General features: G+C 37.9%; 1 protein-coding gene across 2 annotated transcripts in view; it reads right to left on the bottom strand.

Moving 5' to 3' along the window:
• Positions 1 to 25,555, bottom strand: part of NFYC (nuclear transcription factor Y subunit gamma) — a 56,895-nt gene that overhangs the window by 15,451 nt on the left and 15,889 nt on the right. Inside the window, exons 2-5 of one of the 2 annotated variants that reach the window (XM_074934608.1) lie at positions 12,431 to 12,545; positions 7,583 to 7,654; positions 5,019 to 5,132; positions 2,236 to 2,331 (exon numbers count right to left, since the gene is read on the bottom strand). In XM_074934608.1, coding sequence (XP_074790709.1) covers positions 2,236 to 2,331; positions 5,019 to 5,132; positions 7,583 to 7,654; positions 12,431 to 12,535 — 387 coding nt within the window. In that variant the 5' untranslated portion in view covers positions 12,536 to 12,545. The remainder of the gene's footprint in view (positions 1 to 2,235; positions 2,332 to 5,018; positions 5,133 to 7,582; positions 7,655 to 12,430; positions 12,546 to 25,555) is intronic. The other variant, XM_074934609.1, reaches the window with a different exon arrangement.

The following is a 25,555-nucleotide window of genomic DNA, read 5'->3' as shown; positions in this document are numbered from 1 at the left end:
TCCCATCAAATAAGTACATAAATCATGGGAGGTTGCTGAATTTTCTCTATATCAGATAATCTTCTAGGTCTTTCTTGAGTGAATACTTTCTAATAAGTGATGTTCTACCACCGCTCCCAAATAATTGCAAAATATAATGGGATGAGGTTAGCAGACCGTTTTCTGTTCACAAGGAAACCGTGCTTTTTCAAGAAATGACAGGGAACGTAATTGGGCCCAGATGACAGGAGGTCATCAAGAAAAGGGTAAATATGCATTCCATTCCTTTGGAGGGCCATCACCAGCACCATGAGGATTTTGGTAAACTGAGGTAGAGTGGTCAGCAAGCCCAAAGATTAAGGCTCTATGTTGAAAGTGCTGCTCTTTGTATCTGAAGTGAAGGAATTTTCTGTATATTACTCACACTGGCATGTGAAGGAAGCCTCCTTGGAGTCAATGGATGACAGAAAATTTCCTAGTGATACACCTGCTGGGATTTACCTCAAAGAAAGCAGGCTGTTTTATAGTACTTCTGAGAGATGTGAGGATAAGGTGGAACAGAGAATTCTAAGGGTTATCATGGACTTGCTACAAAGCTTTAGACAATCTCAAACCTTCAAAAGTATCAGAGCAGCAGTTCCAGATACATAAATCATTTGCTCCAGCACCTACAAAACACTGGACCTAATTATCCAGAAAGGAAGGAGTGACAAACTCCACACAATTTAAAAGGAAGTCAGGCAATGATTTCAGGGGCTACTGAACAAGGTACTGAATGAAGCAGCGTCTGTAAATGTAAGAATTCCCTAGAAAGCTTTATGGCATTGGGTGCTAATCTAGCTGTTTAGTCTACCAGGCAGTTTGTAGAGAAGGGAGGTACAGTTGTCTGACCGCTAGACCTAGATGAACAGCTACATATTTCTACAGCTTGGTACAACTGTGAAGGAAAATAAGCGTTTAGACAAAAGGTGATGAACTGGTCTCACAGAAAGCTGGATTTCTGAAGCAGCGATATTGGGCTTGCTGTATTACTGCCATAGTCTCAAAGAGCAGAGAAACCAGTGCTTCTTAAATACAAACCTGTTACGTTTCAAAGCAGGCCTGGTGCTCAGGATGACTGTGGCAGCCTGCCGCTGTAAACATCCGACTGAAAGCTCCCTTCTAGCACCTTACAGCTTCCAGTCAAGGATGTTTACAGTAGCAACAACTGCCCAGAAAATGCAGAATGTGGTACTTCTACGGGAAGCAACGTCTTTCCTTCTTCTCCAACAGCCTAGATGTGTTAGCTCAACTGGATTCTAGATGTTTAAGCATTCTGAATGTTAGCAACTTTTGTTATTTGTAACCTCTATTAGCAGCCTTGTCAACCAGCAATTACATAGATCAGTCTCATACAAGTTTTCACTTTTAAATCAGTTACCAGTAGGTGCACAAGTTTTGTTTTCTTCACATAACCTAACTCAAGCGACAACTGGACACTTGAAAGTGACAGCATGAGGAAATATGACAAGAAAAAAAAAAGCTTCAATCTTTTTAATAATACCCCGCTCTTACATAGGGTTTTCATCAGTAAATCTCAAAGATTAAAAAAAAACAACAAAAAACTTACCAGGAAGTATCATTACCCCATTTTACAGTTGGGAAACTGAAGCACAGAGAGGTTAATGGCTTGTTAAGATCATCCAGCAAGCTAGCGGCAGAGCAAGTGCTCTAACCACTATGTTCTGCTGCCTCCCCATGGACATTTCATTATAATAATTCCTATACAGGCAGTCATTTGGCCCCTTTAAAGTAAAGCCAATTACAAACTTTTAAGGAGAAACATTTACAAAGACAACAGATTTCTGGACTTCAGTGGTTGAAGGAATGTGGACCTTGAACTCAGATTTCATTCTACGGGAGCAGGTATCTGGTGTAACCACACAGGCACAACTGTGCCTGCTGAGAGGATACTCAATGTTCCATTTTATACAGTCCTCACTGGAGTGTTCTGTACACATTAGATTTTAGATTTCTAAAATGTACCCAATTACTTCTCTGAGGCACTGGCAACAGCAATGTTCACATTGATAATACAGAAAAAACTAAATGTCTAAGAGATTGAAACATTAAATATTGAACACAAACATACAATAAACTGTACTTGCCTTATGTTTGAACCTCACTTTACATTACTATTTAATATCAGAAGTATGTAAATAGTGGAAAAATCAAACTTGCATGTAAAGAATAGTAGTAGCTGTTTCCCCAACTCACCTGACGTTTCGGAGGTTTAAGTTCATCTCTCGGAACAATATCGATGAGAAAGTCAAATTGATCAAACTTTGTAATTGCCATGGCAATATCATTCCTCTGTAACAATTCCAAAACAATGGAAATAATCCGTCAGTTTCAGAATCATCTGTTTGGTTGCTGAGTAAAATAAAAGTTGGGAATGCCCGTCATATGGAACTGAATTCTCATCCTTGAAGCCCCAAATGGTCCCACTCACATAACTAGTACTATTGATTTGGAAACAGCAGAGGGCAGGCAAGCAGAATGAGAGACTCACGGAAACCTTGAGCCACCACAAGCAATAAGAAGATCTGTAATGGCAAAATTATCCCCTTCCATCTCAGAGAGGAGCTCTCCCATTGACCTAGGTAATCCACCCCCGAGAGGCAGTAGCTAGGTCAACTGAAGAATTTTTCCAGGAGTTAGGTCAGCTTCACTACATCTCTCCATGGTGTGGATTTTTCACACCCCAAGTGACACAGGTGGGTCAACCTAACTTTTTAAGAGTACATCAGGCATCACTGGGTTAAGTTTTTAGGGGAAAAAACATAAACAAACATTTTTGAACATTTTAAAATCAAGAGTAAATTAAGATTGGATGTTTTTCTAAAAGATCCACCAAAATAATTCCTAGAGTGTAAGTTCTATGGTTTATGACAGCAGTTCTCAAACTTTAGCAACCTGAGGATCCCCATTTTTATTTAAAATTTTTCTTGGACCCCCCAAGCCTACTGATATTTATTTCCATTTGAAGAAAAACACTTTCCATCTCCCACTCCACCCCTTCCCGCCTCTTTCCACCCCATCCCCCGACCGCATCGTGTCTCCGCTCCTCCCTGTCCCTTCCAGCACCCCCTGCACACCGCTGAACAGCTGTTCCAAGGTGTGCAGGAGGCACTGGGAGGGAGGAGGCGCAGTTGATCAGGGGGGCCAGCAGCCCCGGACATGACTCGCAGAGCCCCTGGAGTACCCTCAAGGACCCCAGTTTGAGAAACGCTGGTCTATGTTATATAGGAGGTCAGATGAAAAGATCACAATGATTCCCTTCTGGCCTTACAATCTATGATACCATAAATAATTGGGTCTTAGAACAGCTGGTTCTAAAGCACATAAGAGAAAAGGCTGCTCTTGATTTAGTCACAGTTACACAGGAACTGGCTCAGGAAGTAAGTGCATGGAGCCACTAATTCCCAGTGAACTTAACATAATACGTTCAATATCCTCTCAAAGGGATAATTACAAGAGGTAGTGCCATGACACTGAACTTTAACAAGGGGACTTTTCTTTAGAAGAGTCAGAAACAACCTGAAGGAAAAGTGATATTACAGTGTACTACCTAGGAGACCGTTTAAGAACATTTTAGGGTCACAAAGTGAGCATCACCAAGGAGTTGTGGGGGGAAAACGGAGTTAACTAGGAGTTGTTAGGAGCATATTTGAGAAAAATGGTATCCCAAGTGATGTTACAAGATCAAAGTTAACATATAAGATGGCAATTAAGAGGACTAAGAGGAAGCGTGAAGAGCGAAGAGTTAAAAGATAACAACTGGAAGATTGCAAAGTACATTAGAAGAAGGAAAGCCCACAAAAGAGAGTCGGCCAGCCTACCAAGATGAGAGGCTGGCATTGGAGACTAGGGATACTAAAATCCCTCCCCAAACTACTTATGGACTCAGGGGGTGATGCAGATATACATACCATGGAGTTACTTTTTTCAGGTATAGTGTCAGATTGAGGTATTTTAAAAAAAAAGAACTAAAAGAGTGAAATTGTGTAAGTCACCATTACTGGATAGCATTTATCCAAGTTCTGAAGACACTTAAGAACAAAGCAGCTGAATTTCTAACAAACAAGGTAATTTGTCATTAAAAACCGCTTCAACAATAGATGACTGTATGATGACCAAAGCCCTAAAATATCTTTAAAAAATCCTGGGTCTGATTCCAGGAATTATAGGAAAAGGAAGGGTCTTATTTGGTATTAAGAGAAATTCACTGAGGCTAGACTTATAAAGCATACACATGAGCACAACATGATTGAGATATCTGCCCTTTCTGATGTTACCTAGGATAAAAAATTAGAAGGGCTATCAATCCTCACACTTCAGCTTATCTGAGGTATTCCAGGACATGTATCACCTTGGGTAGGCCCACACTACTCACTGGATCAGCGAGTAGCGATCGATATATCAGGGGTCAATTTATCGCATCTAGTCTAGACACGATAAATTGATCCCCAAGCCCTCTCCCACTGACTCCGGAACTCCAGCGCTGCGAGGGGCGCAAGCAGAGTCGACGGGGGAGCAGCGGCAGTCGACTCACCACCATGAAGACGCCGCAGTAAGTCAATCTAGGTACGTCAACTTCAGCTACGCTATTCTCGTAGCTGAAGTTGCGTACCTTACATCGACTCCCCCACCCCCCAGTGTAGACCAGGGCTTTGGCATCTAAGTGTCAACAGTAGCTATGAAGAAAGTAAGGGAAAACACACATTTTCATCTCTGCTCCACAGATATAGTATATTTTCAAGGGGCACTGTTACAGCTGCAGGGTATTGCACCTCTATGCCCTCCTCCGTGGTACACTCCGGGAGTTCCTAGTCAGGTATCCAGTCTCCAGCGATCACCTGTCTCTGGTCAGGGACCCCATCTCACTCCCTTCTGACAGGGAGTTTTAAGGCTGCATAAGGTTCATATTTAGAAAGTAAAAGGGGTCAGAAAACACAGACATGGCAGTTCAAGGTTTCATGGAAATAGCTCTCCATTACCTGCAGAGTCCTCCGCTTATTATCTTCAGTGTGTATCCATGCCCGTAGCGTCAATTCTGTTATGAATATTTGAGCAGCCTTGGCAAACAGCACAGGAGCTTCAGCACTAATCATCTGTAATGAAAAATCTGCATTTCATTCACTCATCAATGTACTACACTTGGTTATACCATAGAAGCTTGGTATCGTATTAACAGGTAAAAAGTCCAGGGATGAATGAAATGGTAGTTTGGGAGATATGGGGATTTCCACATTACATCTGAAGGCCATCTCATTGCAAGATGTGGAAGTCCAAAGGTCTACCAGTTTTCAATCAAGCGCTGTAACAGGAATACTGGTCAGTTACAATTTTCCTGAGAAGTTTATTTATTGAAATATGAAGGTTATCAGATTAATTTTGCATAGCTCACTGGCTTACCCTATGCTAACACAAAGTTTTGGTCAATCTTACTCTTTAACAACAGAAGTGAAACTCCATTAACAATTCACATGACAGACAGGCTTCAATTCACAGGTTAATAGTTTCTTCTTTCACTTTTCAGGCTAACTTACTGTAGAGGATATAATATGTATTGTGGAAACTTAGGTTACAATTAACATTTGAGGGCCAAATTTTCAGCACCTGTTTCAACTTTAGGCTCATAAAACCCCTAACTTGCAGGAGCATATGGCATCAGTGTGTGTGAAGCTGGGTAGTCAGTCACCTAGTATGCTTGCACATGAATCATTTTTATATGTGCAAATTTTGTTGGTGCAATGAGGGTACAAATTCAGAGGCCAGGTTGAAGCCTCATTTAAAAATCTGGTCCTTGCAGTCAGACGTTATCAGTACTCATTTACAAAGTGACTTACATACTATGATAAGAAATGCAGGTAGAGTAAAAATGGATTGTAAAGATTAAATAAAAAAAACCACAAGTCTAACCAAAATTCATTTTCTTAGCAGAATCTGGCTCTAGTTCCCTTTCTATTAGAACCGTTTCACTTTAGCTACCTTTCTTTTAGGCTTATTTCCTTGGATAATTTCCTTCCTGTTAAACAATGGCCACCCGGAAACAATATTATTTACTTTCCATCTCCCTTTTCCTTTCATTACAGAGAATTTGGCATTAATTTAGTCAAGGCACTGAACTGAGACTCAAGAGGCTTGGATTCAATTTAGTTCAAAAGTTTTTAAAAAAAGTCTACATTAACAAAGGGAGCCAAAGAACACACCTTTTTCTCTGAGCTTATTTAAATGTTAAAGTCTCCCAACCTAAGGGTGGTATTCACAAGGAAAAGGATGGAAGTCATTGGCTCCATGAACTCTCTTGGAAATTGGTATCCCGTAAAATCTTCTAATTTAAGGCAAAAAGATCACTGGATAAGTAACAAAAAAAATCCCTGATATTTATAGTAGTTTTTTTTTTGTTTTTCGTGTTACACGAGTAGATGTGCCAGATTTCCCCTTAGACCTATGCACACCCTTATCCCCACATGGATAACTTGCCTCCATCACATGCCAAATAAATACTGATTTCTTAGTTTGCTTGTTTCAAGGGTTCAGATCTAAAAATGTATGAAATATCAAAGGTCACACTTCCGTGATAAAATGTAAAATATGATGTTTTGTACTAATATTTGAAATACCTTTGTAGGGTTGTTGTTTTTTTAAAATGTTACTATGTTTATATTAAATGCTTTTGTAGTGCTGTGAATGCAAAAGCCACAGAAATAAGGAGGAGATATGAATATGAAAACTGAGAGACCAAAGCTAGTCATTACTAGAATTGGGAAAAGACTGAAAGTCATTTGCAAATGCTTTATTCAAGACGTCGGGAAATTTGTTTTCAAATGCAAAATGTACAAATTATGTGCCCCGCTATACAAGCCAGTTAAATAATGAAAGAAGTTATCCAACAATGTATCTGAAAAATACTGTGAAATCTACCAAGCTGCTAACAGCTGTAGCCGCCACAATGGTGCAGTCAACTAATCTCCATAAGGCATCCTGAGTACCTCTTCTCTATAGGTCAATAAATAATCTCCAGAACTTAATGTATTAGGAGGAAAGATGACATTGTGGGCAAGGAACTGATCTGGGACTCAAGACCCCAATTCAACTCCTGGCTTTCCTACAGTCTTCCTGTCTGACCTTTAGCATGCCAACTCTCTGTGCCTCAGTTCCCTATATGTAAAATGGAGATATTACTTCCATTCCTCACAGCGTTAACTCATTAATTTTTGTGAAGCACTCAGATACTACTGTAACAGGGGCCATATAAGTAGGCTTTATGAGGCACCTGACTTGGCCTACTTCATTTGACATACACATATTCATCTTTATAGAGCACTCCTCAAAAAGAAACAATCACTCCAGTTTCTAGGGGGCTTTCATATCATCAACTGTGAAATTGTTCTGATAGTTCATGAGGTATTTTAATTCTTCTTCAGATTTCAAGAACAATAAGGTTGTTTTTCTTACATACACTGTGACCCAGAGAAATGACAGCTATCGTGCTCATCAACAGGGTTCATAACCGTATGTTTTGTTTCACAATGTAAAAGACCAAATATGAATTTACCTTCACATCTTCATCCAGTTTCATAATCTTCTTAATACGAGCCAGTGGAAGTTCCTGCACTCTGAAGTCTTTCTGCAGAGAGCAAAAAAAGGAGACTTCATAAACTGTTCAACTACACATAATTCAAAACAAAAGAAAGAAGTAAGTGATGTTCAGAAGAATTCAAAATTGGCCCTTTCTGCTTTAAACTGCATCTGTTTCCTGTAAGAGGCAACGGTTTTTATTCTCCAAGGTAAGGTAACTACAAACACTTGATGTTTACCCTCTTATCCACTTTTCTTTGCCATTCTAAGTGTTACATATTATATAGTTTCCCCCTTCATCTGCCGAAGGATGCTGTACAATAGACAGCATAGCTGCTGCCTGCACTACAGGAGGTGGGCCCTGGAGCAGACACAGCAGGCTGCACTCCAAGCTCAACCTCATGGATCTTGCTCATTCTTCCCCCCGCAACAGACTGCGCAGGAAAAGGAAAGCTCATGGAGGTAAGAGGCCAGGGAAGACCTCTCACCTGCAGGCTGGCAACTGGGGGGCAGCTGCTGGAGTTTGCCAGATGACTAGGAACTAGGAGGATGTAAAAGCCTGTTGGGGGAGGAGGGGAGAAGAGGAGAGGGAGGACTGCACAAACCTGCCAGTGGTAAGCGAGTGAGAAGGAAGGGCTCCGGGCAGTGTGTGTAAAGGGGAGAAGAAGTGGGGATCAAGTGCAAAGGAAACCAGGGCCTGCTTTTCTGTGCACACACATTTGATGTGCATTTAAAGTTGAATTTTTAGCACACATTCAGCATTATTGGGAGGAGCCACTTAAAAAAAAACTTGAAGACAACTAAAAACATGATTTCTTCTTTAAAAACGTGATTTTTATGCAAATTTCATGACTGAGTTTTGACTCAATTTTTGAACTCTTCGGGTTGGCAAAACTACTAATTGACTTGGTACCACATGCCATAAAATATAAAATTAACATGGCACACATTAAATGGTTAAAAACTGCTTATGTGTCAGATCTCAATCTAAATATCAACAAAAAATCATCATCAAAGAGGTCCCACAGGGATCACTTCTTGGCCCTATGCTATTTAACATTTTTATCAAGAACTCGGAAGAAAACAAAGCCATTATCAATAAAGTTGGCAGATGACACAAAAATTGGGAAAGTGGTAAATAATGAAGAGGACAGGTCATTGATACACAGCAATTCAGGTTACTCGATGAGCTTGGCACCAGCAAACAAAATGCATTTTAATAGGGCCAAATGTAAAGTTGCACATACAGGAACAATGAACATAGGCCATACTCACAAGATGGGGGACTCTTATCCTGTGAAGCACTGATTCTAAAAGACTTGGAAGCTTTGGATAATCAGTTGAACGTGAGTTCCCAGTTCAAAGCTGTGGCCAAAGGGGTTAATGAAAATTTTGCATGGATAAATAGGGAAATATTGAGTAGGAGCAGAGAAGTTGTATCACCTCTGTATTTGGCACTATGCGACTGCTACCTGAAAATTGTATCTAGTTCTGGTATCCACAATTGAAGAAGAATGTAGATAAATTGGAAAAAAAGCGTTCAAAGGGCCAGGAAACATGCCTTAGGAGAATGAAAGACTCAAGGAGCTCAATCTATTTAGCCTAACAAAGAGACAGTTCCGAGGTGACTTGATCACTTTTTACAAATACCTACATGGGGAACAAAAATTTAACAATGGGCTCTTCAGTCTAGCAGACAAAGGTATAACTCACAAGATCCAATGGCTGGAAGTTGAAGCCAGACAAATTCGGACTGGAAATAAGGTTAAAAAAAAAAATTAACAGCAAGGGTAATTAACCGCTGGACCAACTTTTTCATCCCTGGCAATTTAAATCAAGATTGGATGTTTTTCTTAAAAGGTATGCTCTAGTTCAAACAGGAATTAATTTAGGAAAGTCCTATGTTATGCGGGAGGTCAAACTAGATAGTCACAGTGGTCCCTTCCAGCCTTATTATCTAGAATCTTTGAGTTAGTTATGACTTCTCTGCAGATCTGAGACTCCTATCCAGAAAATCTCACAGTGATACAATTCTTCTCTAGTTTCTGCCACAGTTGAATAATACCTTACATTTGTGGTTATTTTTAGGGGGGAAATCTATTTTATTCCTATAAATAAGTACTATGGCTATTAGACATTGCATATATTGCGTATTTATTTTGGTTGAAGAGAAGCATTGCATGTTGTCTGGCTACTACCCAGCTAAGCAAGATTTAGGAGATCAATTCTTCAGCTTTTCTTTTTCCAAATTAAGCATCAACACTTTCACCATGCCTCTTCTAACTAATTCTGGAACTAATGTACCATTAGTACTATTTTCTACAGTTTCTCCAAGATTAGGTTGCATTTCTCTGTGTTTTATGGGGAAAAAAAATTCTTAAATGGTTCCCCTTTTCCCAGAATTCTAGCTAAAGTGTGTACACCACAAAAACACAAGAACAGAAGTAAAGATGGTCGCAAAGAGCAGTCAACCAGAACAGTTTGTATCACAGGTGACTGCTTTGACCCCCCACTACACAATACATGTAAATGAATTCTCAAAATTGCCCCGGTCCACATATGCTGCAGCACTCAGTGTGTTGGCTTTACGAGGCATAATAATTTCAGTGCCTGATTATGTGCAAGGTGGCTGGATAGGACTGTTTTATAATTGTTTTTCCCCTCCAGACCTTATTAAAATTTTAATTCAGGCAGAAGCTTACAACTCAGTATTCAACATTTTTCTAACTTGCAATGCAATAAACAGATTCACAAGACAGCAGTGTTAGAAATTAAATTGCCCATACTAGGTGAGCTGTAGAATAAACCCTTACCACATGCAGATGAAGACAAACTATAGCTCTTGCACATAAGAGCTCAGTGCACTAAGGGATCAAAGTAATTAATTTTGGTCTCTGCATACAGATTGCTACATCTGTTTCTTGAGCTGAGACTGTATAACATGCTGAAAGGGGAAGCTTATCTTTAGACTACTGTATCAGAATAGGGTTCTTCATTTCAAATGGACCATCTTCAAATTGAGCCCTTTTGTTTTCAGCTAATTTAAATTAAAACCAGAAAAGTCTGCATTTAGGAAAGACTACTTTAATGTCATAGTAGAGATGTTAGTTGCTCTTGAAAAGACATTTTTGTTATATGCCCTTATTCTCAGAGGCTTATCTTTTAAGTGGAAAAAATTTGGACAGTGAAATCTTTATTGTTCATTCTCAGCCTATAGGTGAAATTTTTAAAAATAAATCTGACAAAATTTTGTTCAGCTCTGAGTTATTTAAACATGTGAAAAGTGTAGGGTTTGTGTGTGTGTTTGTTAGTTAAATACTGTGCACTTTGTGTTCAGGTTATTTTTTAAAACTTCACACTTTCCAAATTAGTTCTTAAAGGGGGTATAATACTTTTGAAAGGAAAATTTATCAAAATTCCACCCTCAGAATCACATTTATAATACCTGCTAACTTAAATAGGAATAGGCTTATAATAATAATGTAGGACAGAAAATAATGAAGGTATTTTATTTGAAAAATAGAAGATAACACACCAAGATGCACTGGTCTAGCTATGCACAAGCAAGAGTTTGGGTATACTGAGCCCTAAACTGGCTATCACCTTGATATTGATGCTTAGATATCAAAGTAAAGTGCGTAGAAATATCATAGATTAAACTAAATTGGTCTAGATAACCTTGAATATTCTGAAACAAGTAATTACTGTAGAAGCCATAACTAAATACAACCGTACAGGAAAAATGGTAGCGGAAAGGCAGAAGCCCTACTACCAGTCTGTTTCAAAGTGGTTTAATCAGGTGAAGGAAGAAGCTAGTGAATTTCCACTGAGTAAGTATTGGGGAAACACCTAGCCCTGATCTCCCCAGATGTACTTTGCAACAGAAAATTATTTTTAGGCCTGGCACTAAAGCTATAAGTGTTGCTACTAGTGAAACTTAAAAGACATAAAATCTGAATTTTTGAATGTACCAAGTCAGCAAGCAAGTTTCAAATAAAATGATATGACAAAATGTAAGCTCCTTTCTGGAAACATGATAATAAAATAATAATAATAATAATAATAACAACAACAACATGAAAATAAAAATCAGTCTTCCATCAACAGATTTTCCTTAATTCTGGGAAACATCTTAACAATGTTATATATTGTTTGCTAGAATGTGGCAACTATGGAGCAAAAGTGTATACAAATTTAGACGCATTATCACCATTTTACATTATGGAATTCAAACAGTAGTAAGTACATTCCTAAACACACATTCCTAATCACTTGACCTCAGTTAATCAAAGGCAGCCAATATCCTGATAGAATCCACAGTCATCTACATTTATTTCAAAACTGCTTTCCCCCCCCCCCTAAAGGTTTTGAATACCGTTGAAACTTTCTAGGAAGTTAAGTTACAACTCTTTATATTAAACAGTCTTTGATTCCATTCTCTCTTGTGTCTCCATAAACTATGAAATATGTACATTTGATTTCATTATTGCTGAGCTACATCCCAAATTTTGATAAAAATGTACATTTATAGAAATCAAAATACAGTTCAGCTACATAATGATCATTTTCTAACCCTACAGCTGGGCTAGGAAGGTTCATCACTGAAAGAAGCAAGCATGGGGCCAAGTTCTGCCTTGAGATACTTACGCACAATTTCCACTGTTGACTCCAAAGGAGTTATCTGTACAGATCTGAAGAAGAATTTAGCCAAACGTAGTTGGTTTTTGAAAATATTTTGCTATAAGACACTGAAGTAGCAGGTAACTCCTGTTGTACTAGACATTTTCTTAAGGTTTTATCACATCATCAAAAGACACTCTCTTACCACTGTTAGATTTCGAATCTCCTCCATGACCCGAGGCCAGAAAGACTGTAGGCTTTGCTGAGCATCACTACTGCCAGCGGCACCAAAGCCACCATCTGTGGACATGGTGATAAAACTGGGGGAGGAAAAGGGGGAAAAAATAAACATTAGTAGAGATGGAGGAGACACTAGATTCAAAAAGTCCTAGAGTTTTTCCCGAATCACTTTGCAAAACTCTCCAAACAAGACAAGACTATCAAGTTCACACAGTGTGTGAAACTACCTGTTCTCTCCAAAAAAGACTCCAACATAGTTTCAAAGATCTGAAGGTTGTCAAGAAATTACTCACTCACTTTTATTATTGGAATGCACACACTATAGTTCTATTGGATGTCTAGTCCAAAAGGACTATTATGATGTTCACTGAAGAATTAAAAAACCACCAATATCTTATCAGATCTGAAAGGACTGCAAACTTACTAGAGTAAGCACCAGTGAAGAACGGGGTGAGCAAACAGGAGGTCATCTCTATTTTGGCTTCCATCCACTATGAGTTATCTACACTAGTACTGGTTTTTAAAAATTAGAATCGACTTAATTCAACAAAATCAAAGGAATTGCAGCTACTACTCTGCACTAGCCCACACCCTGTAAATCACAAATGTTGTGATTACACACCATCTCTGAAGTAGCTACATGCAAGAGGAAGCGTTAAGGCTGGACTGTCAACTTCACCCAGAATTTCCATCTAATTTAATGCTATTTTAAAAGAAACACAGTCAACTTAAAGTTAAATGTATTTTTAAAATGACTTTACAGTTCTGCACCTATTTGAAACCTGACAATTTCTGTGGTTTTATAATCCCATTTGCTTATTTTTAAAAACACATTTTTCCCATCAGGTGCTGTGTGAAAGATACAAACACCAAAAGAAACTAACTGGCTATACACAAGATGCTGTTAAATTCACAAAATAAACTGAATATTCTCTCTAATCTCATTCAATTTAAAGTAATTTTCTTCACACAGTGCACAGTCAACCTGTAGAACTTGTTACTAGGGGGATATTGTGAAGGTCGAAACCATAATGGGGTTTAAAGAAGAATTAGATAAATTGATGGACAACAGGTCCATGAATGACTATTAGCCAAAATGGTCAGGAATGCCACCCCATGCTCTGGGTGTTCCTAGCCTCTGACTGCCAGAAGCGGGGAGTGGATGTATCAATCAATGATTGACTGTTCTGTCCATTCCCTCTGAAGCACCTGGCATTGGCCACTGTCAGAAGACAAGATACTGGACTTGATGGACCATTGGTCTGACCCAGTATAGCCCTTTTTATGTTATGTTTTCATTACAAAAGTAATTAAAGCATTTTCAGCCAGAAGTGAGATTTTTTTAAACTGAAGATGTCTACTTACCCTTTTTCGTACTTTATTAAAACTATGCTTGTCATTTAGCACTCTAGAACTGAAGTTTGGGAAGCAAATTCTGTTAGACTTTAGAACTATACAGAATTTATTTCATGGACACCTTATAACCTGTACCTTGATAAGAGACCAAACTTAAGATGTATGCTAACACTTGCAATTGTGATCAACCAATATACAAAATATACAGCAACTGAATTACAACCACCATGGAGAAGAATAGGACTGACAGGCAGTTAGCTATACTAAGTTAATTTTTTTTTTTTTTAAAAATATCGAACTTGGGTTTACTTGCCACAAACACTGGGCCAATCCTGTACCCTTCATATGCAAGTAACTCCTTGAAGAAACTGCAAGACTAAAAAATGTGTGGCTAAAAAAATGTTATAACATTTAAGCCAGAAGCAGCTAATGCTGGACAAGCCCAAATATGCTCTTAAAAAGCACTTTAATTGCAAAGAAATAGCTTTACAGGAGGGAAAAAAAGGCACTAAGGGAGAAGTGTGATTCCTCTAGAGCTAATGACAATCTAAAACTTTAACACTCTAGAAAAAGAATGCTTAAGATGTGCTGTGTTTGCACACTAGAATCATTCCAATTCTGAGGGCATATATGAATTACAGAAATGTAGAACACTGTAGGACAGAACTTGTTATTCCCCAGGAATAAAAAGTGTTTCAGGGAATGCCAAAAGAGTCACTACTCACTTCCCAAATGAACAAAGAAATTAAATGTTATGGTAAATTTTCTCTTGGGTCATCCAAAGCTGCTTTGATGTTTTCGTTTAAAAAAAGCCACTTCTAAAAGTTCAGCGGGTTGTGGAGAGAGAAACCATGTGCTGTTTTTCAAAAGACAAATCTTAACATACTTAGTGATATTTGTGTCTGGTGATATAATGGGAAAAGGCATGGGGCAAAAAATTTTGAGCTGGCATGTTAGGTACAATTCCCATTCACTTCTGATCTAATGCATATAATGGTTTATTCCTGCCTCTTCAAGGTGAAGGAGGACTGTAGCAAAGTAATTTTAAAGTTTTATGTGATGTGGTTTAGAATGTTGTCTGGGGGAGATTACTGGTGGGCTTTAGACCCGTTGTGCCAAGTACAATAATTACTCTTCATAAAAGAATATTGTTAGATAAGCCTACAGTAGGACATTCATGGCTAGTTTAGTACAAACTAAACTGTACACTCTTAAATTCAGGACATATTGAAACAAGTGCTGTGAATGGTTACATTTAATTTTTTTAATTTGTTGGGGTAGTTTGACAGGATATAAAAAACCTACAAAAATGAGATTAACCTATAAATATTTGGCTAGTATCCAAACTGTTGCAATAATGGTAAAAATCAAAGCAAAGGCAATTACAAAATTTCTCTGGAAACAAATGACCAGCGGGTTATTCAGTAATTCTAACTGCAGCCAATTTTCGTAATTAAACCGCCTCTGAATGAAAAATCTTCAAATATTTAAAGGAAAATAAAGGTAGATAAAATACTTTAAGTCTTGTAACTGAATTCTGAAGTTGTGCACCTCTGCTTTGTCACATGAACAGAAATATAGATTTAGGAATGCACAAGCTAATCCTTGAAATCTGCTCTGTGATGGCAATATGCTCTTATGTAACTGAACTCGCATATCAACAACACTAAGACAGGACAGGAACTTTCCCCCCAACTCATGATGCAATTCACTCAAAAGGCAAAATCAACAGTTATTCAAGATTATGCTTCAAAGATGATTTGCATTCAAATCTATTTAATACCACAATGAATTACAAACAGCAAGAAACAGAAAAGCAAAATGACACAAACCAAGAAAAAAACCAACCACCAGCTACTAGGAAAATATTTCTAAAACCTACATGGATATTACTAAATTGTTTTATCTAATGCTGAGTAAGGCTTACAGAAATACTATGCAGTAGCCTATAACCAAAATATGGAAAAAAAAAAACCAAACAAAATAGTAAAACGTTGTCAAAAACACTAAAATCAAACCAGAAATGTTTTCATGATTTGTCATTAATGAAAATAGTTTAATTAAACACTGCAGCATTGTTTTTGTGCACGAGAATAAAAAGTTAAGTGATTGTCAGTTTCACTTTCTGCTATAATCTAATTAGACTGTCCAATCTCAGCAAAATTCTGAAAGTAAGCAAAGGGCAAGATAAGTAATACACCCAAGATAAGTAACACATACACATTTTTAACACCCTCTCCTTCAATTTTATTCAAGGTGGCATTTGCAAAAAAGGTAAAGAATAGATTAGTATTTTGGAAGTATCCTTTTAAAATTACTACTGCCATATGAAATGCATTAGAACCTCAGAGTTATGAATACCAGAGTTACGAGCTGACTAGTCAACCACACACCTCATTTGGAACTGGAATTATGCAATCAGACATCAGCAGCAACAAAAAACCCCCACAAATACTATATAATACTGTGTTAAACGTAAACTACTAAAAAAATAAAGGGAAAGTTTAAAAAAAGATCTGACAAAGTAAGGAAGCTGTTTGTCATTTAAATCAAGATGGTTAAAAATCAGCATTTTTCATCTGCATAGTAAAGGTTCAAAGCTGACTTAAGTCAATCTTCAGTTGTAAACTTTTGAAAAAACCACCATAATGTTTTGTGCAGAGTTACGAACAACCACAATTCCAGAGGTATTCACACTGAGGTTCTACTGTACGGACTTGCTTTTATGACTCATTATTTCCGAAAGTGAAATCTGTACCACATGAAGAAAAGTTGAGATTCTTGAATCTTTTCCTCTCGAAATAGAAATGACAGCTTTTGATGTAATAAGCACTGAACATGACTGTATCAAACTGTATATCATTGCTCATATCAATAATGAAAGGTAGTGCAGTTTGTTTTTAATTGAGAATCCACTCCAATTAGACTGTTCAAAAGGACAATGAATTGGTGAATAAATTACTATGTTAGACAGGAAGGACAAGGAAGTTACACTAATGAAAAGCTTTATTTTCTATTGTCTGTATCTGCTAAAGCAAGTTTTCCCTTGTATTCCATATATACCTATTGTACAAATTAGCACAAGATCTTGAAAGAGCTCAAAACCAGTTTAATCTAGTCATCTAGAATTTTGAAGGTTTCAGAGTAGCAGCCGTGTTAATCTGTATTCACAAAAAGAAAAAGGAGTACTTGTGGCACCTTACAGACTAACCAATTTATTTGAGCATAAGCTTTCGTGAGCTACAGCTCACTTCATCGGATGCATTCAGTGGAAAATCCACATCCAATGAAGTGGGCTGTAGCTCACGAAAGCTTATGCTCAAATAAATTTGTTAGTCTCTAAGGTGCCTAGAATTTTAAAAAAACCCTTAACAAGTTAAAATCATATCTTCAAAGTAAATAAATACAAGACCAATATTTCAGAATGCAGAATCAACAGCCTAGTGGTTGACTCAAAGATAATTGCTACTTTAAATAACTGCTTGAGATAATTATTAGGAAACTGTAAAGAGACGGCAGTTTGAGGTTACTACAGAGCTATTAATAATTATCCCCAGTAAAAAAAACATATTGCCGGAAACACAATGCACCAATGACTGATGTGCCTGTGAAGGAATGCTATGCTGATAGAAACTATTTAAAACAAACTTGGATGTCTGTCTCCTAGGCAGGTTAGACCATCTTGAAACATTAATACAAGAAGTCATTGGCATAAGAAAAAAAAATAAAAATCACATTTGAGTTAGAAAGTCAGGCTGCAAAAGGAAAAAGAAGAAGAAAGCGAGGAGGATTACACCGATCTAACCGTTTTCCTTCAGTTTAATTAGACCAAGGGGGGAAAAAATTAAAAAGGGTCAGTGGGAAGAAAACTGTCATTTCTCAAAGTACACAACATTTTATCAAACAGATGCGTTTTGTACAATCTGCAGAACACATAGGTTTAAAGAAATAGTTTACAAATCAGGCTTGTAAGTGTTGGAGAGAGATGGTTCTACTTCAAAGGATACTACATCTGCCTATGTCAGAGAAAGGATCAAGAAAAATATATTGATTTAGCTAAACTGCTATACAGAAACTGATTTAGTTAATTTTGTCCACACAAGAACAGGATTGCACACACTGATTTCAATTTACAAATTCCTTATGTCAGATTTGATTTAAACTAAATTAATATAAAGTAAACAAACCAAAATTAAAATGCCCACACAAGAAGACAGTTGCACTGATTTAACTACATCAGTTTCTAGAGCAATTTCGTTTTAACTGATACAAATTTATTGTGCTGAGAAGGCCTAAGACTTCATTACATTTTGCCTCTCTTCCCCTGAAAACAACTCTCTCTGGGATGTACTGTGAACCCTTGGGATCTTCATATTCCCTACATTAAGCTCCTCTCTGCATTATCTTGTCACTATCCTTTTAGCACCGGACATGAGTGCACAAAAAAGTCCCAACAATGCTGCTGTTTAATGTTGCCAGCAGAATCAATGCTGAGAAATACGAAGCCAAAAACAACCTCTGTATCGGCAGGTTACCACAAGAAACAACATTTACAAACATTATTAAATCTTACAATCAACCCTATGAGGCACAGAAGTTCTACTTACTCTCCAATTTAAAAAATTGGGGTTATTTTGGAAAACGGCCTTAGCTACTCAATGCTTCTTTTTTTTTTTGCCCCAATTTTATAAAGGGGAAAAAAAAAACAAAAAAAACATTGAGTAGCTAAGGCCATTTTCCAAAACATTCTCCAATTTTCGGTACCGAAATTTAGCACTACTGGAAGAGGGGTTAAAAAAAAAAAACCAACCAAAAAAAACAGGCCAAAGATATCTGCAGTTGAGCACCCAAGAGTTAGGCACCCAAATCACAAGCTACTTTTAAAGATTTTGACTTAAGTACTTCAACCCAAGATGCACAGCAAGCCAATACCAGAGCCTGGAATAGAACTGGATCTTTCTGGCAGCTGGCGCATGCTCTGACTTCTAGACCAAATGTTTGAAATAAAACCAATATAAAATGACCCAAAATAGTAAAAGGGACATACACCTCCACAGGGAAAAGATTATAGTCTTGCAGCAGAAGAGGACTGTAATTTAATTAGAAGCTCTCAGTGTGAAAGAGACCCTTAAATTCAAAAGCAGTGTCAACACGAACCACACGCCTCTGCTGACTAGCATCAACAGCATCAAGAGAAATAAAGAACACAGCATAATTAAAATAAACCACTAGAGTTTATGGTGGATGATATGATTTTTATGATGCTATACTACATGAAACTAGAAACGTATTATCCCATCCCATGTTTCTGAAGAGGGATAAACTCAGACTGGGATGATCCAATTTCAGAAGACTTGAGGAAATTAAACAAAATTGCTTGCCCCCAGGCTAACAGCTTTATCTACAGATCTCTAGATTGCATCCCATTCCTGTGTGAAATGTTTTTTTCCATTTTGCATTTTAAAGCTGTGTGTGAAAAGTGTGATATACAGTAGCTCTTCTACTCATGAGGAAGACAAAATGTAGTGCTATAGTGAAACAATCTACTGAATAGTCACTGGAGTTTTTGTATGTCTGAGTAGCTGTTTATGGTTCTGCTTTCACTCTTTATGGAAGCTTCATGATTGTACATAACTGTGGTATGTAACCAATCATTCAAATGAGCTCTTGTACCAGATGACTGGAGGATAGTGGATGTGACACCCATCTTAAAAAAGGCTCCAGAGGCAATCCCAGTAATTACAGGCCAGTAAGTCTAACTTCAGTACTAGGCAAAATGGTTGAAACTATAGTAAAGAACAGAATTATCAGACACACAGATATGAACACAATTTGGTGGGGAAGAGTCAACATGACTTTTGTAAAGGGAAATCATACCACATCAATCTCTTAGAATTCTTTGAGGGGGCCAACAAACATTTGGACAAGGGTGATCCAGTGGATATAGTGTACTTGGAATTTCAGAAAGCCTTGACAAGGTCCCTCACCAAAGGCTCTTAAGTAAAGTAAAGTAAACAGTCCAGGACTAAGAGGGAAGGTCCTCTCATGGACCAGTCACTGGTTAAAAGATAGGAAACAACGATAGGAATAAATGGCCAGTTTTCAGAATGGAGAGAGGTAAAAAGCAGTGTCCCCCAGGGGTCTGTACTGGGACTATTGCTGTTCAACATATTCATAAATGATCTGGAAAAAGGGGTAAATTGTGAGTTGGCAAAATTTGCAGACAATACAAAATTATTCAAGATAGTTAAGTCCAAAGCAGACTGCGAAGAGTTACAGAGGGATCTCAAAAACCTGGGTGACTGTGCAACAGAATGGCAGATAAATTCAATGCTGATAAATGCAAAGTAATACATATTGGAAAACAATTCCAGTGATACATACAAAATGATGGGCTTTAAATTAGCTGTTACCACTCAACAAATACCTTGACGTCATTATGGATAGATCTCTGAAAACATCCGCTCAATGTGCAGTGGCAGTCCCCCCCTCGCCCCCCACCAAAAAAAAAAAAGCAAACAATGTTAGGAACCATTAGGAGCGGGATAGATAATGAGACAGAAAATATCATAGTGCCACTATATAAATCCATGGTAAGCCCACATTGTGAATGCTGTGTATAGACCAGGTCACTCATCTCAGAAAAAGATAAGAATTGGAAAAGGTACAGAGAAAGGCAACAAAAAAGATTAGGGGCCTGGAACAGCTTCCGCATGAGGAGAGACTATGAAGACTGGGACTTTTCAGTTTGGAAAAGAGATGACAAAGAGGAGATAGGATAGAGGTCTATAACATCTTGATTGGTGTAGAGAAAGTGAATAAAGAAATGTTATTTACTCCTTTCTCATAACACAAACTAGGGGCCACCCAATGAAATTAATAGGCAACAGTTTAAAAAAAAAAAAAAAAGAAAAAAGGAAGTGCTTCTTCACACAACGCACAGCCAACCTGTGGAACTCATTTTCCAAGGGATGCTCTGAAGGCAAACACACTATCATGGGGTTCAACAAAGGATTAGATAAATTGATGGACGATAGGTCCATCAATGTCTATTAGCTATTAGTCAGGGATGCAGTACGATACTCTGAATGTCCCTAGCCTCTGTTTGCCAGAAGCTGGGAGTGGACGATAGGGGACGGATCACTCAATGACTGCCTGTTCTGTTCATTCCCTCTGAAGCACCTGGCCTTGGCCACTGTCAGAAGACAGGATTGGTCTGATCCAGTATAGCCATGCTTATGAGCTTCTAAAATCGTACATGGAGACAATAATCTCACCATTTCAAACTCAACCTGGGAATCCTTGGCCTCATTTCTGCTGAGAAAGTTATATAAACCAGAAAGTCCTGTGCCCCCCTATCTGCAGGATCTGGGTGCTTGCTTATGGGTCCTGGAACATCTCACACTTTATCTAACCTCCTAGCAAGCAGTACGAGTGTTTAGCATTTATATAGCACTATAAATCTTCAAATCAAGGTACAAAACTCACCAGTTAATCCTCATCTTACTCCAATACAATAAGATTTTTCCATTTCACATATAGGAAAATATGAAAGAGAGATTAGGCACCTTGCCCAAGGCTATAAAGTGAATTAATGGCAGAGCCAGGATTGGCCATCAGGAGATCTTGGCTTGTAGTCTCATGTTTAATATGCTACTAAGCCAGGCTTTGAATTTTTCCATTCTTACTTTCTCACCTTTTTTCTATTTACATTAATGTTCAGTGTCTCCATAAAAGATTTCCTTTGTCATCTAATGTATCTGATGAGTTTTACTCACTGAATGCACTGTTTTTGCATTTTGAATAGTGCTACTGTATTTTTGCCTTTATGTTGTGAAGCATTAATGAAATGCCACAAATAAATATTCTAGTACACATATATATTTCATGATTTCAATGAAAGCAGCTTCAGGAATACAAGATCACTTTTATATCTGCATTTTGTTGTTCTGTCACATTCTAGTATATCATTCCCAAGTACAAAAGGAACAGGAAAACCATGCCTGAGCTAAAAATGGTTAGTGCTCCAACAAGAAAGATAATTTTGCCTCAGCATGCTGTTGGTGTTACAATATCCACTACTCACAAAAGGTCTATCAGGAAGCTCAGTTGCAGAAAAGAAAAAACAATGTAGAGCCCATATTTCATGTTATTGAAGAATAGTACCTAAAAAGGAAGAATAAAGAGCACCTCGCCTACCACACAACACAAAAAACTGGAAGCCAACAGAATCAGAAATATATTTGCAGTGTCAGAAAGCGAGCAATATTTCTTTTGTCAAAATTCATAATCTTTATGATATATTTTTAAAATGCTTCAGACTAAAAGTCCTCAGATGACAAACTTCAAAATAGATTGCTGCAGTCTCCAAAATTCAAGGGAGATTCTGATATCAGAGATGCAGAGCCCACACTCATGTATCAAAGAATCTGCTCTCCACAGTAATAAATTATGATGTCACAAGCACTTGAGCATGACAATCTAGCAAGCAAGAAATTCTCACAAAAGGGTTCATGTATTTTAATAAGGTTTTAGTAAAGCACGTTTCTTTAAATTTGTCTGAGCATGACAATTGCTTTCTACATATGAACAGCACATTATCCGTAGCCAGATACTGCAGCAATTATATTTTAATGGCAAAGGCCAAATGCCCTACCTTTAACAAGCCACATTCAACCCATTGACTTCAGAATATAAACTGTGAGCTTGAAAATGAACTGCATGAGGTGACATTTTACAGTCTCAGCAACAATAAGAATGTCTTAGCTGTACTGAAAGCTAGTTTCTGGGCCACTGATCAATAGCACTTGTTCTTCTACATGTGCATTGTCCTGCTCCAGTCCCAAGAGTTGACTGTAATCTTGCTTTGAAATCATCTGCTGAAAAACCATACCAATGGTCTGATAACTGCTTCCCAAAAGAGACAGTGCCTGAACCTTCTGTACATTTCTCTGCTTCAAGGCCTATTCAAGGGGACATATGAACTTTCAGCCTGGCAGCTGACGGACCTATCAAGAAATACCGTTAAAGCATCAAATGTATTTCATTTACCATTCCAAATCACCTCTAGGACAGAGGCCAAATAATATAGCTGCAGCAAGCTGGCAGCATAAAGATACAACAACTACAGTCACAGAAAGAAAATGAATCCTATGTGCTTGGGGAAAAAAAAAAAAAGCTCATATTTTTAAACTGGCTTTCATGGTGAGAGACCGTTCTCTTTACCGCCCAAACAGAGTCAGGCCCTGTCCAAGCTGGAGCACCATGTTGTAAAATAGTTGGTAAACAAGGTTCTGGATAGCATTACAGAACTATGCTGACAACAGTTTTTAAACAAGGGTGTAGATTGCAAGGTTAGTGCTACAATGTGGACAGATTTGCTTCCAAACTAACTACGCTAGAGACTATCTGTTCCATCCCTTTCTCCACTTCCCACTTAGTTGGGTCCTAGCTTGGATTTGGAACACATTAGTAACTGCCCGGCCTTGCCTCACCCTAGATTTTTAGGGAAAGTGTTCACTATTGCTAACACTGATGCAGATCCAAAAGCAGCAACAGAGGGACCATTAGGGTAGACAAGGGCTCCAGGAAGCCACTGGCATTTTTAATACTGTGCTGTCGAAGCTTGAGTGCTGTAGCAGTAGTGTGCTCAGCCTCTCTAGTCGCACATGCCGTTAGTCTGTAAGGTGCCACAAGAACTCCTTTTCTTTTTTTGAATACAGACTAACACGGCTGCTCCTCTGAGACTAAGAGATGGCACTGATAAGAACAAGAGACCTGCATCCAGCTCTCCTGAAATGGAAAGATGGTCAGGCAAAAGACAGCACATGAAGATGGGGAGGTATTACCTGAAAGAGTCTTAGGGGCTCAGTGTTTCAGAGCAGTCCATAAAAAGAATAGTGAATGTGCTGCTTGGGTATCCAATTTGTAAAGAACTAGGGCCCAATATATACAGTCATAGTTATATGCATGACAAATGCTTTCCAACAAAAAGTTATTTGAATTGGTACAGAGGTTTGTTTCCACTTTTGATATATCCACAAGTGGAAACAAAAAAGGTCTGATACAGAAAAAAATATTTTTATAAACAAGTGGGGGAAAACATATATTTAATGTTTATATATTATTTAAAACTATTTTTGTGGCACAGCAGAACCATTTATTAATTTTGGAACCAAGAAGAATCTAATTTCAACTAAAGCAATGAAAAGTTATAAACAGGAAACTACAATAAACACACACCAGTCTTGACCCCTCCCCCCCTCCCATAGTTGTCAACATTAGTGGATATCTAGTCTCTTTGGACCTTTTATAATAAACACTAACTCTATACATCAACACCCTGTTTTCCAGCAAGGCGGCGCTTTAACAGAAATCAATAAATGAGGGTAAATATTTACATAGCTGATAACAAATAAGTGATCATATGAGGAAAACCTACTACTTATTTTATCTAGATTTCCTATATTGTAAGAAAGAATTCCCTGAATAAGCAGAGTTTGGTCTCTTCAGGCTCTGTTCAATCACATCTGGTCCATCTGTCTGAGCCAGTGAGCAGGAAAAGATCCTTAGTCTACTTTTAAAAGCATTTTCCAATTGTGTTTTAAAGGCTTCTAATATCTTGATGCACAGGAAGTCCAAAAAAAAAAAAAAAAGGACCAAAGTGTCTGTGATTTAAACATGTAGCAATATAAATGTACTTGTGTAAGCAAGTAGAATCCTCACTCTACTATGAGCACAGTACACATACACATACCACAAAAGCCCATGCTTACCACTTTCCAGGGGTCTGACTTTATTGACAACTCAAACAACAACAGAATTAAACCTCAACCTAATATTTCTCTTCAAGCACAACTGTCCTTAGGATTTTCCCGCAGGACCTCTATTTATCTCTTTCCAATTGGCTCTGAGATGCACTGCAACTATGTTTATACTCCTTGACTGGAGCTAACCAGACACTCCTGATCCAACTTCAGAGAGTGACTCAATTACTGCTTTTCATACAAGCTTCTGGCACAGGAGCTTAAGGTGGCTCAGATATACCCCAAATTCCTGTACAGAATCCTGTTACAACTAGCTTTTCACAATATGACCAATTCATCCAAAAGTGAAGAAATCTTCTGGGAAAGTGGAATAGCATGTTTTCCTATACAATCAATCAAAAAAAATTTGGTCAGCAAACCTTAAAGTTCATATCAGGCTGCAGGGTATTAATTAATCTACCAGCTTTTAAATATCCACCAGAAATCTTGATATGTCCTTGGAAAGGATGCAATTAAGCTACAGTGTTTACAAAGGCCTCATTAGGAAGGTGGGTTGTCAGACCCCTAGGGATTTGTAAGTTTCCTTTCTAACCACTTTTTCTTAAAGGTTATTTGCATAATAGTTCCTAGAGACCAACTTGCTTGACCATGATTCAGTGACATGACCCTAAAATGGGATTCCTGTTCCTCTACATCTTCACACCAAAATACAATAGAATGTTTTATATAAATGCTTATTATAATTATTTATATTATGGTAGCACCTAAAGATCCAATCGGGATTGAGACCCCGTTGTGTTGTGCATGGCACAAACTGTCATTTCAAATTGTGAAAAGTAGCAATTTCTCAAGCTTTTCACAATACTGAAGACGGTCTGAAATAAACCTATCTACGTTGCCCAGGATTTAGGCACATTATTTCTATAAATATTAATTAGAATCACATCCAAAAAAATGTGTATTGGACT

The sequence above is a fragment of the Natator depressus genome, chromosome 19, assembly GCF_965152275.1.
Source record: "Natator depressus isolate rNatDep1 chromosome 19, rNatDep2.hap1, whole genome shotgun sequence".
Lineage (NCBI taxonomy): Eukaryota > Metazoa > Chordata > Testudines > Cheloniidae > Natator > Natator depressus.
Note: the sequence above shows the minus strand (reverse complement) of the source record. Positions and strands in the feature narration are given on the sequence as shown.